General features: G+C 46.4%; 1 protein-coding gene across 1 annotated transcript; it reads right to left on the bottom strand.

The window, feature by feature from the left end:
• Nucleotides 1-96: 96 nt before the first annotated feature.
• On the bottom strand, nt 97-12,757 carry LOC138843582 (histone-lysine N-methyltransferase SETD7-like). The gene is made up of 4 exons (XM_070048206.1): nt 12,526-12,757; nt 9,018-9,135; nt 5,289-5,446; nt 97-646 (listed from the first exon to the last, which is right to left on the bottom strand). The coding sequence occupies exons 2-4, from the start codon at nt 9,054-9,056 to the stop codon at nt 466-468; spliced, it is 378 nt and encodes a 125-aa protein (XP_069904307.1). The 5' UTR covers nt 9,057-9,135; nt 12,526-12,757; the 3' UTR covers nt 97-465.
• Nucleotides 12,758-13,207: the final 450 nt, after the last annotated feature.

The following is a 13,207-nucleotide window of genomic DNA, read 5'->3' on the forward strand; positions in this document are numbered from 1 at the left end:
TTCTCTATTTCCCACACGGCGCAGATGCAAGTGTGAGAATGCAATCTGCATTGGCCGGAGGGAAAAAAAAAAAAAACAAAAAAAAAAAAAAACAAAAAAAAAAAAAACAAACCACTGATGACACATGACCGAAAAGCCCCATCTCCCATTTTCAGTCTGATCATTTGGCATCTCTGAATTTGGGACAGATTTAGACCCGAACCACCACCAAACGTCACGCCGTCGTAGGTCGAGTGCTCCACGAAACCTCTCAGTAGGATGTTGCTGCAAGGCTAGCTAATTTTAAATCTGGTATGAGTAATGCAGTCAGACCTAGTTAGTGTGCAAGAGCGTCGCTGCTAACGCAGCCCGAGAGGATGTGATGGTGCAGCACGAGCAGTCCCTGGCTGTCCCATTGTCGGAGAATCGTAGTGCATAGATCCAAGTTTCTTGTGCCAGGTCTCTGGAACCCCGGGACCAGGCCTTTCACTTTTGCTGGGTGGCCTGGAAGGCTTTTAGCTCCACCTGGTACCACTCGGGGGCTTCAGGCCCACTCTTGCCAGGGGGACTGTGGTCATAGCCGTAGGCGACCGTGAGCTCCTCGTCAGCCTCCACCGCTCGCAAGGTGCGGATGCATTTGATGGGCCCAAAGCGGGGGTGGACAAACCTGAGCAGGAAGAGGCACATGGTCATTCCTGGGGCCAGGCTGGGGCAGAAGGCAATCACCTACGTGCTCCTCCCTGGCCGCCACAGGTGTGGATGCAAAGTGCAGTCCGCAGGGCAGCTGGCTTCCACTCCCCCGGGACCTGGTGGGACACAGAGCCCCCCAGCCCTACTCTAGGCCCACGGGGTTGCAGCCTGCATTGTAACCACACTCCCAGGTGATGCACTGGCATGTTCAAGTTTGAAAAGCACTGCTCTATGTTTTTGAGCACACATGGCCCTCTGTATTTTGTAAAACCAGCAACCAGGGTCAACCACAAACATCTCTCCTTAATTAGAAAATCAGAGCCAGTGATCCCATCAGCATTTCAGCTCTTCTGGTTGGCAGCAGATGCTAACATGGCTGGTAGCATCAGCTTACCTGGCTGTACCTCGGGGTGAAGGCTTTGCTGGTGTCTTAGGACTGAAACAACCCTGCTTCTTTCTAAAATCCCAGCTTTTGGATCTTCAAAACAAAAAATCCCATCTTTCCCCCCATCTACATAGAGGATGCATAAAAGCAGATGAAGATTTCTTTCCAAGAGGCAGGTCTGCACTTCTCTGCCAATCTGCTTTTTTAGCATTTCCCTGGGAAGCACCCTGCAAAGGGAGCAGTGTCTCATCCCTGTAACAAACTCTCTCGCAGAACCAGAAGTGGGGTCAAGGCCATGACCAACGTCAGCTGCTGCCAAAGGCTCTCAGTCAGCCCCAGTCCCCAGCACAGCCCCCCACAGGAGAGGCTGGTAAAAATAGACTGAGCTCACCCGCAGATGCTGAGATGGAAAGGAACCAGCTTGGCTTTGTATGCATCTGGTCAAATACATCTCTTTCATTTCCAATCACCTTTTGAACCAGAAGGTCAGTTCCGGGCCCTGACGTGGAGCGGCAGGGAGTGTGTCTGTGGCTCCCAGACACATTTTACCATACAGTATGCAAAGGAACAGCCTCTACTCAGTGCCACACGGGGTGCTCTGTCCATCTTACTTTGGTTTCATGTTTCCTGGAAAGTCACTTAACTTGGGGTCAGATGGCTGTGGGGTGAGTGCTGGTTCTACACATGAGAACTGTGTGCTCTTGGGCAGCCTGCCTTGTATCTGAATCACACTGTTGTCACCTGCAAGATCCTGGCAATACTTACTGTACAGCATCTCCGGGGTGAAAGATGGGGTCACAAATGGCAAGCACTTCACATGGCGCCCGGTACAAAGTGAGGACTTAGCTAGCGCTCATCACTACGTGTGTGAGCATGTATATGAGTGTGAGTGTGCATGTGTGTAAGCTTACATGCATGTGAGCATGCATGTGTCAACATGTTTGCATGAGTATATGAACATGCACATATGTGAGCATGTCTGTGTGTAGACATCTGTGAGAGTGTGAGCATGCAAGTGTGTGAACACATACATGTGTCAGAATGTGTGCGTATGCATGAGTATGTGAACATGCATGTGTGTGAGCACACAAGTGTGTGTGTGTGAGTGTGCAAGTGTACAGAATGACCAGGCTGTGCTCCATTGCAAAGAAGATGCCTGACCCAGGGACTCAGGAATTCCTCATTAAAATTACAACTCTTTGTCTTTAAATTAAAATATCTCATCACAATTTACACCATATTTCTAGTGCAGTATAAAAAATAGCACTCCTGAAACAGAGCTCTGGGTAGCCTTCCAAAACATTGAAAATAGTCCTGTGTTGAATTTCTGGGCCTAAGTCTTCTCTGAGGATTCCCTCATATTTTCATTTTCTTGCTCATTGTCATTATTTTCGGAGGGTAGATAATGGGCAGGCTGAAAAGAGCGAACTCGGTTTCAAGTGATGGTTCTTGAAGAAGGCACCAAGGCGCAGCAATGGCTAAGAGCACTTAGGCAGAGTGCTTAGGAGGCCAGTGTTTCCTCGCCTGGGATCTGGGAAGATGGGGCAGTGGCCTCAGGAGGGGTAGGCAACGCAGGACTCACAGTGGGCAGGGCACCTGCTAGCGGTGCTCAGTGAATGTGAGCTGCACGGTCAGCCGCAGAGTCAAACCTCTGTGCCAAGGGGCTTGGCTCCTTGTCGGCCCCTCACCCACACGCACAGCTGGGAAATTAGCTCCCGGATGTCCCATGTGACATTTTGCACAAGACCACAGTTTTGAGGGTACTTCAAAAAGTTCATGGAAAATAGAATTGAAGATATGTTTATTTTGGTGCAAAATATTTTGAAACTCATGAATATGAAGTGGTCTGGAAGAACGCATAGAAAATGTATATTAGGGGCCGGTGCTGTGGCATAGCAGGTTAAAGCTCCAGCCTGCAGTGCCGGCATCCCATATGGGTGCCAGTTTGAGTCCCGGCTGCTCCACTCCCAATCCAGCTCCCTGCTAATGTGCCTGGCAAAGCAGTAGAAGATGGCCCAATCTCCCTGGCACCTATGTGGGAGATATGGCGGAAGCTCCTGGCTTCAGATGAGCTCAGCTCTGGCTGTTGTGGCCACATGGAGAGTGAACCAGCGGATGGAAGACCTCTCTCTCTCTGTCTCTACCTCTCTCATAACCCTGTCTTTCAAATAAATAAAATAAATCTTTTAAAAAAATTTAAAAAATGTATATTAGGAAAAAAACTACACATAGGTTTCAAAATTGTTTGCACAAAACAAGCTTATCTTTTAATCCTGTGAACATTTTGAAGTAGCCTCATAAAACAGCTTACAGAGTATTGCTTTAGGTTAAAGCACATATAACAATGCCAATGATTTCAGAAGTGAATGTCATGAATTGGTATTTGGCTGTTGTTCATGTAGTCTTTCCATGATCTCAGATGACTAATATTTGGTCACACTGAACTTGCAAACAAAGAAAGCAACAAAATCAAGACCTCCTGAGTACAGATATGTAATTTTGCATAATGAGACCTTCTCTTGGGTCCCATGGTCTTTTTCTTTTGGTGAGAAAGATCGTGTCCTTGCAATGAAATCACAGGACGGGCCGGAGCAGCTTAAGCAGCAATAATGCTGTTTAGTTACTATTGCTTTAAAAAGGTTGCTGTTAAGCTGAGCACAGCTTGGAATGATGCTCTGGCCTTATCCACATTGGCCATGGGTGCCTTGGGGTTAGTAACCGTGTCAGTTTCACTCCACATGACACATGTCCTTTGCCCTTTAAACAGAAGATGCAGCTCCAGTGCTCGTTACTGGCTGCCAAGCAGAGCAAGGCGCTGCCAGATGATTTTTTCAGCCATCTCAGAGATGCGAGAAGGAACATTCTTGAGGAACCTCCAAATCCTGGCAATTTTCCTCCAGATGAAGTGCACACGATCTGCTCTTGCCTATGCTAACAAGTGGGATGACTGAGGGCCGCAAGCTATAGCTGCACAGAGAGGGTTGCACACAGCTCATCAGCTCCCAGGCATTATTGGCATCCTCCGGCCAAGCTAAGGAGAAAGATGGCGATGGTACAAAGTCCCAGCTGTATGCTTTTGAGAACAGCCAGAGATGCTTGGCTTTGGAATGAGAACATCCAGGGAGCACATGAAAACTACTCAACTACTTGGAGGGCTACCTTGTAGAAGACAGGTTGACACAGGGGGCAGGAGAGAAAGGGACACAATCAGTGTTGAGGGCTGGATGTCATTTGGGCTTACTATAAAGAACTTGCTAGTCCTCTGAGCCAAAGCTAATTTCATATCTGTTTCATTTGCTGGGACAGCTGCCTCTGCAGATAATAACAATCCCCCCTAACCTGTGGAGGTTTCCAAGCAGAGATTCAATGAGCAGATGGAAGAGAAGGCTCAAACTCCAACAGAGGGTAGGAGTCAGATTATTAATATTTTTAACGACCACCTTAAGACATAAGTCACACATCATACATTCACCTTTGTGAAATGGACAAGAGTATGGTGCTTAAATATTCAACAGTTGTGCCACCATCCCCATGATCTAATCTTACAAAGTCTAATCCCCACAAAGTGAAATCCTCTACCCATCAACAGACACCTCTCATCGCCCCCCTTCCAGTGCTAGGAAAGCACGATCTACACTCTCTTCAGATGTCCTATTGTGGACATTTCCTGTAAACAGCGTCACACAACAAGTGCCACTCTGCAGCTGGATCCTTTTGCCATGTGTTATGTTTTCAGGTCTCATCTATACTGCGGCATGTGCCATTCTGTTTTGTTACCAACTATAGGGACTCGGATTTGACCAGTCTCTTCCAACACTGAGACCTCATGCCCTGGGCTTAGGTTTGATTTTCCTCCCTGCTTCCACATCATGAAAGAGTTCTGTAATTGTCTCCAGGAGCAGAATAACTTTGAGCTTTACCATTATTCCCAACAACACTATGCTTAATTTTCCAGAATGAGAAAGTTGATGGACAAAGAAGGCAGCCAAAAAGACAGCAGCCACTCAGTATGGAATTTCCATAGCATTTCTCCCCTTTGAAGCCCTTTGTATTTCTTAACTTGCCAAGGCTGCGAAATGGGGCTGTTTGGGTTCTGAGCTTCGAATCAGCACCCTGTGGCATGAGGTGGAGGACGCTCAGTGGTTCTGATGGGGCAGGAGACATCTTTTCCACACCCCCCACCCCTCAGGGCCCTGTGGCCCCAGAGCCACCCCAGCACTGGCGTCATACTTACATATCATAGACGCAGTTTGGAGTGAAGGAGGGATTCGCCTTGTGTCCCAAGGAGGCACAGTACTTGGATACGTGGTTATAGGGCTCAGGCACATCAATGACCGTTTCTTCATCGAGGGAGAGGGTGTTCCCATTAAGGACCCAGTCCCTGCTGTCAACCTGCAGAGAAGAAGATAGCAAGTGTCCAAGAGGCTCCTCCTCCCAGGGGCTCAAAAACATTGGAGACACTAACTCGTATGTCCTTCAACTTCATAATCTTAGTGTCAAAGACATGGAAAACTTAATATGGGCTGGCATTGTAGAGCAGCAGGTAAAGCTTCCGCTTGTGGTGCCCACATCCCACATGGGCTCCGGTTCAAATCCTAGCTGCTCCACTTCTGATCCAGCTCCCTGCTACTGCACATGGGAAAGCAGTGGAAGATGGCCTAACTGCTTGAGCCCATGCCACCTACATGGGAGACCTGGACAGAGTTTTTGGCTCCCGGCTTCCGTTTGGCCCAGCCTGGACAATTGCATCCATTTGGGGAATGAGCCAGTGGATGGAAGATCCCTCTTTTTCTGTCTCTCCCTCTCTTTTTCTAACTCTGCGTTTCAAATAAATAAATAAAATAAATTTAAAAAAATTAATGCAGTTCTCCACATACTGATGGTGCAAATGACATATATGGGCAGTTCAGTTTACTATTGATTGACGTTTTTATGTCCCTTATAAAGACAGACAAAAGTATAACCAGATAAGCTGACTTAAAAGTAGACAAGGGACCAACCAGTGCTATGGCGTAACGGATAAAGCCACCACCTGCAGTGCCAGCATCCCCATATGAGTGCCAGTTTGAGTCCCAGCTGTTCCACTTTTGATCCAGCTCTCTGCTATGGCCTGGGAAAGCAGTAAAAGATGGTTCAAGTCCTTGGGTGGGCCTCTGTACCCATGTGGGAGACCACAAAGAAGCTCCTGGTTCCCGGCTTCAGATCTGCACAGCTTCAGTCGTTGCAGCCACTGGGGAGTGAACCAATGGATGGGAAGAACCCCCTCCCCCCACCTCTCTGTAACTCTGCCTTTCAAATAAATAAATAAATAAATAAATAAAATCTTAAAAAGTAGACAAAGGCCACTTGTTCTTTTCCTGAATGCCTGGCCGAGGAGCTATTGTGGTGATGTCCCTCACCAGCAGGGACCTTGCTAAAATTCTGCCCCCCTCCAGCCCCGACACTGAATTTGCCTTCGTGATCAACCAGGCTGCATCCTGCAGCTCTCCAGGGCCCCTCTGGCGTGCTGGGAGCATCTCTGCTGTGCCCAGCCATGCCCAGGAACGCCCCAGGCCCCAGGTTGGAGTGGCTGAAGAAGCTATGAGCATCTCCATGGATATAGAGGAGGCCCCTCCCGGGCGGGGGGGGGGGGGCAGCACAAATGTGCAAACGAAAAAGTGGGCAAAGAAAATGAGGCAAAAGAAGAGGCAAAGTAAGAGCATCCGGTGGAACCAGGAACAAAGGGGTTGCAAGACGTCCTGCATCTGTGCCCCAGGTGGGCCATCAGCGTGACTAGCAGACAGTCCCCGATGAGGACCAGTGTACTCTCCTACCTACAACAGGATTCGCCACCCGCAGGGCAACCATGAGGCTTTCTCTCTCCAAAGTACTCCCAGCCAGCACCCCCAGGACCTGGGCATGCCGGCCCAACAGCCTCCTGGTGCCAACAGGACTGTATTTTCGTACAGAACTGCTTACTCTTGGAGGCGGACCATCCCTCCTGCCTCTCCATCACAACCATGCCTTTATCTGTATGTGACAGTTACTCAGTGGGCACTCACTGAGTGACGATCACGTGTCAGATATTGTTCTAGGTACCAGGGTCCAACCCAGCAGTTGTCAAGAGTGCACAGAATCCTCATGGATCTTACGATTCCAGCCCGGCCACGTCATGTCAGGACGGGACCCTTGGTCTCATGCACCTTACACTGTTAATGGCTGTTGCTTTGGTCTGGATGTGTTGGTTCCCCGGAGGGTTCAGGGTGGCAGTGCTGAGGTGTTGGGAACTTTAAGAAGTAAGGCCTAAACGGGCCCTGCGGTGGTTTGCTCTTGGAGGACACGCAGGCCCAGGCTAGTTCCGGAGAGAACGGTTGTTAAAGGGAGCCTCCTTTTGTGTGTGGCTGATTCTCTTTCCATTTCTCTGTCATGAGTGGTGCAGCCCAGAGTCTATCACCAGGATGTAGGTACCACGTTGTTCAGCCCCCTGTAGCCACCAGAGTCACAAGCCTCTTTGCTTTGTAAATTACCGAGCCTCAGTGGTTTTTTATTTGTTGTTGTTGTTGCTAGCAATGCAAAATGGCTCAAGACAGTTAATGAATTTTTCCTATCTCCTCCACAGAATCTAAATTTCATGAGGGCCAGGAGGGAGTTTCATTCATCTTTATAATACCACACTGGGAGCGCCTGCACTGTTTGTTACTGGATTTGTGACCTTGGCCAAGTTGCTTAACCTCTTTAAGCTTCTGTTTCCTTTCTGTAAAATATTTAAATAAATAAACTCAGGCTAAGCATCCCTAACCTGAAATCTGAAATGCTCCCAAATGCTAAACTGTTTAGTGCTAACACAATGCCACAAATGGAAAATTCCACACCTCACCGCATGTGACAGGTTGCAAAGAGTGGGTGCACTGAAGATGTTCTATAAAACACCTCCAGGCAAGTGTGTAAGGTGTATATGAAGCATACATGAATTCGCTGTTTGGACCTGGGCCCTACCCCAAAACACCTCATATGTATATGGGAATATTCTGAAACCCAGAACACTTCTGGTCCCAGGCATTTCAGGTAAGGGACACTAATCCTGTAACATAGCATTATCTCAGAGTTACTCACTTTGTTTTTTGTTTTCCCAGCCAAAAGCAAATTTATTCAAAGGGAATAAGTGTGCAGAGGTGGCTGATTGCCAGCGTGTGCACAGAACTCCCAGAACTACTTTCAGAGGTTGAACTTCCGGGACTTTCTGGATTGTTCTATAGGGACCCCAGCTACCTGGCCACAGCCCAGTTTGAGCAAAGCACCATCTTTTGCTGTGCAATTGCTCTGAATGTAGAATAATGTGACTATCTCCGGGCATTTCCCCTGCTGGTGCAAAGGCGGGGGCATCAATGTGGGTGCCAGACACAAGCTTAAGTCCCAAACTCCTCCAAGTGAGATAAGGGTGAGGCTCCCCAGCTGAACTTTGCCTTTAAGCAGACTCTTAGGAGGCGAAGAAACAAAACCAAAACACATATATGTTGGACACAGTATCAAGGCTTGTGTCACTTTAATTTTCTGATTTTAGTCTTTTTTTTTTTTTTTTTTGGCACTAGAACCCCTTACTCCTGACAAGATGTAGGCTAGTGGATGGATTCACACAATCAGAAGCAGGGGCTTCCCCTACACAGCACCCTGCCCAAGCTCATAGATTAATTATCACACAGTCCGACTGGAGCTTGATTCTTTTCGGACACTGGGTATGGTCCAGCACAAAGCAATTATTGCCTGATTTATGACATCATCACACTTTCTATAAAACAGCAATGGAACTTGTAAAAAAATATTAAGCCTCAAAAAGAAAAAAATAAAAGAGGAAACTATCCAATCAATTTTATAGAAATGCCAACCCATTTGTTCCTTAATATTTCTGGTGAATATGAAAGTAAAGAATGCTATCTGGCACAAAGCCCTCAGCCAATCTCGTCAGCTTCCTCTCCCACCCTCTCACCTCTTGGTGTGTAATTCGGACTCCATTATAAAAAGACATGGCGGTATTGGGGCCCACTGCCACTTTCGAAAACAGTCCTTCTCCGGCGCTGGAAATGAGAGATTCTGCAACATAAACCCTACAGAGAAAAAGAGGGTTGAATAATGACTTTCTAGTTTGATAAGTCACTTTTTACATCAACCAACAAAGGGCGTTGTGGCTACCAAAGCCAAAATATCAGCTTATAATAATCCAACAAAGAAGGAAGGAAAGTAAAATTATAAAGTTTTAGCACTGGGAATGGCAGAAGTGGCAGTTATGTCTCTTTTAAGAGTGGTGTTCAAAATTTGCCAATAAGATTATTGCATATTCATAAAGCTGCCTGGCACTTGACACGAGGGGATCTCTTTTTTCTTGGTTGAATTTTATCTTTTTAGTTACTGACAATTTTCATGGTCCTACTGGACAAGTAAAAGAACTTTCCAATATTCATTAAAACTATATTCAAGTTTGTCAGTGCCAGCTAGGAGGGAAAGACTGTTCTAATTAAACCTCAAGATGAATCTTTGACATGAAAGAATGACAGTTATTAAGATAAATAAAAATTTGCATCAAATTGAGAAGTTTCTGTACTGCAAAAGAAACAGGAAAGTAAAGAGGCAACTGACAGAATGGGAAAAAATATTTGCAAACTATGCAACAGATAAAGGTTAATAACAAGAATCTACAAAGAGATCAAGAAACTCCACAACATCAAAACAAACAACCCACTTAAGAGATGGGCCAAGGACTCAATGGACATTTTTCAAAAGAGGAAATCCAAATGGCCAACAGACACATGAAAAAATGTTCAAGATCACTAGCAATCAGGAAAATGCAAATCAAAACCACAATGAGGTTTCACCTCACTCCAGTTTGAATGGCTCACATTCAGAAATCTACCAACAACAGATGCTGGTGAGGATGTGGGGAAAAAGGGACAAAAAAAAAAAAAAGATAAATGAAACGAATACTTCCCAATAAAAGGCTATATAATGGGCCTCAGCTATTTATAACCCAAGGTCAAATGCAGCTGTTGCTTCTTTTTGTAAATAAAGTTTTATTAGAACACAGCCATATCATTTTGTTTAGCATTGTATACAACTACTTTAGTGCTACAAAGGCAGAGTGGAGTAATTACAACAGAAATCAGATGGCCTAAAACACCCAAAATATTTAGTGTGTGGCCTTGTCCAGGAAAACCACTGATTTCTAACAGAAAACAGCATTCACGATTATGGAACTGAATTTATTAAGGCAGTAGATGTCCCGGCACCTGGCAGGAACTGGACATATAATTTTTGTTACATGGACCTTAGGCTTATTTTGTGAAATGAAAGATTGAATTATTGCTTCCAGCGCTCTACTTTCCCTGTGACAGAAGTACAGGAAGGAACTTCAAAACATTTGTGGAAAAATAGCATTAAAAGATAAGTTTATTTTGGTGGAAAACATTTTTGAGCCCCATGCATAGCTTTTTCACAATACAAATTCTTCATGAACTTTTGGGAGACCCCTAGGACATCCTGCCCCTGCACCATGCAATCTTGGTGGTGGTGGTGGGGGAGTGACATCCCTGCCCTTCTGACTTCCTGCCTGCTCCCCAGTGGAGCCCAGCGGAAGTGACTGCATGCTGTGTGTCTGGTGTTGAGAGGTGAGGCAGGTCTCTGCCAGCCCCACTACGCCCACCCCCAGAGTTCCCACTGTTTCCAGGAGGAGAATATGCCCAAGGGGACAGCGGCTCCTGTAGCCGGAATCTTGGAATGAAGACATGTGAAACAGACCTGAACCCGACTTGAAGCCTGGAGTCCAGCCCAATCCAGCTGAGCCTAGTTGGTCCCAGTCAAAAGAGGCTGAACTCCAGCCAACCCATAGGACCAGGAGCATAAAAGAAAATGTTTGCTTTTGTAAAGCAGCAGTGGTTAGCAAGATACTGTTAGGCAGCGTCATCACAACAATGATAACAGGAAAGACGGACACATGCAACTATGGACTGTGTTGTTTGAGGCTAACAAAGAGACCAGACATCCCTCTGTAACTGGGCCAGAGTCTCATGTCCAGAAAAGAGGCCACTTATTCATTGTGACATTGTAGAGTCAGTCCTGTTAGTCAAACAAGGGAAGAGCCCTATTTCTGAGATGGTAATAGAAATAGAAATGGAATGGGAGGCAATACATGCTTATTACAAAGAGCAAAGTCGACAGAAAACCCACCTTGGAGAGTTCTTTACTATAAACAGACCCAGTGCTACCCAGGCAGGGTAGCAGAAAAAAGCCATGGGGAGCGGGACCTCAGCTGTGCCGTAGGCGTGAGAGGAAATGGCACAGGCTGGGCACTCTGGGAGTGAGCTTCCAGAATCAGAAATATGTCCCTTACAAGCTGGAATCTTTATGTGTCTCACACCTCCTTTGTTTCTCTTCTGTCCTTTCTTAAGTGGATAAAGAAATTATCTTGGGTTCCAGACCCCTCTGCTGGGCATGGAAGATAAGGAGGGCTCTGGATGTGTAGGGGACAGCTTTAGCGAGTGTGACGTGCTCCCCAGGGGACAGAGGGACTGCTGCATAAACTGCAGCCCTGGAGCCCTAAGAAGGGTGACGCAGGGTAGGCAGGAAGTTCATTTAGGTCTGCTGAGCTGGAAGTCACAAGCCCCCATTTGTAATACTATCCTCCAACTTGTGAAACAAAATGCCCCCTTTCCAGGGTTGCATCTGCTTCATCCGGGCCCTAAAGGGAGGATACCATAAAAATATGGACATTAAGCTCCCAGGTGGAACTTGGGGAGGAGGTGCCATATAATTCCTAGGTGGCTTCATGCCTGTAGAGGCACCATCCCCTCCCTCTTAAAAGAGGCCGTCAACTGACAGGGTCGGTCTCTCTCTCTCTCTCTCTCTCTCTCTCTCTCTCTCTCTGCATAGACCAGGGCTGGAGGTGCTGCCAGATGTCCTCTGTCTCCCCTCCCTCCACCCCTCCTCCCTTCTGGCAATCCTCTGGCCCAGCACCCAGTCACGATGGGTCTATCTCTATGGGCAGTAACCCACGCTTATATGTGTGTTCACTTTCTCACCTTTGAAATACATTTTGCTCCTATTTTTTGTATCTTATATGTGTCTGTACTTGCAATGCTTGTCTCTGGGAAGCAAGGACCTGGAGGGAAAAATTAAAGCACCCTAACCCACATCAAAGGCACACGTGGACAGGGCGTGGCAGGCCCATGTTTCTTCCCAGCCAGACTTGCATCCCGGGACTGCCACTGGGCTGTGCTGGGCTGTGCTGGACAGGTGGAGAAATCCTGCTACAGGGACAGATTCTGCATGGAAGCAAAACGGCTCTGCTCAGACTATGTGCGTATTTACTTGGAGGACTTGCAGAGGAAAAAGGCACATTTGCAAGGAGCTTGGTCTGGGCAGGAGAGCCCCAGAGGTAGGCTAGTTCCCCCGACTGGGGCGGTTTCACCTCACACAAATGGTGAAAACCACAAGGAGGAAAGTACCTCTCTGATTCATAAGGGTCTGGAAGCAGAGCGTTGCTGGAGATGCAGGAAGAAGTCGACTTGTCGGAGTGGTACACGGAGCCTAAAAACAAACAACAATGTCAGTCCAAGTGCACAGGGCAGTGAAAGTGTTTTCTCTATCCCTGAGAGAAAAAAGAGCTAAGTAGCGAAAAATGTCATTCAAGTTACACCAAGCAGAATGAAATTCTTCAACTTAAGCGACTAGCTTTCAGAGTCACTCTTGGGTTTTATTTTTAGGTCTTAACGAATAGCCATCAGCCATATCTCTTAAAATCTCCATTTGCTACTGTTGAAATCCTTACTTAATGTATACTAAGCTGATCTTCTGTATATTAAGATAATCGAAAATGAATCTTGATGTGAATGGAAGGGGAGAGGGAGTGGGAAAGGGGAGGGTTGTGGGTGGGAGGGACGGTATGGGGGGGAAGCCATAGTAATCCATTATTCGTACTTTGGAAACGTATATTCATTAAATAAAAGTTAAAAAAAAAAGAAATAATAAAAAAAAACAATTCAAAAAAAAAATCTCCATTTGCTTTTGGGTTTTCTTGAGTCAACTGATTTGAAAGATGCTTGGGTACTTAACATTTTTAATCAAGAAAAGGCTTTATCATGAAATTTTGAGATCTCTTTGGTCAGATCAAATTGGGTAATGCATTTA

Source organism: Oryctolagus cuniculus, chromosome 8 (genome assembly GCF_964237555.1).
Source record: "Oryctolagus cuniculus chromosome 8, mOryCun1.1, whole genome shotgun sequence".
NCBI classification, from domain to species: Eukaryota; Metazoa; Chordata; class Mammalia; order Lagomorpha; family Leporidae; genus Oryctolagus; species Oryctolagus cuniculus.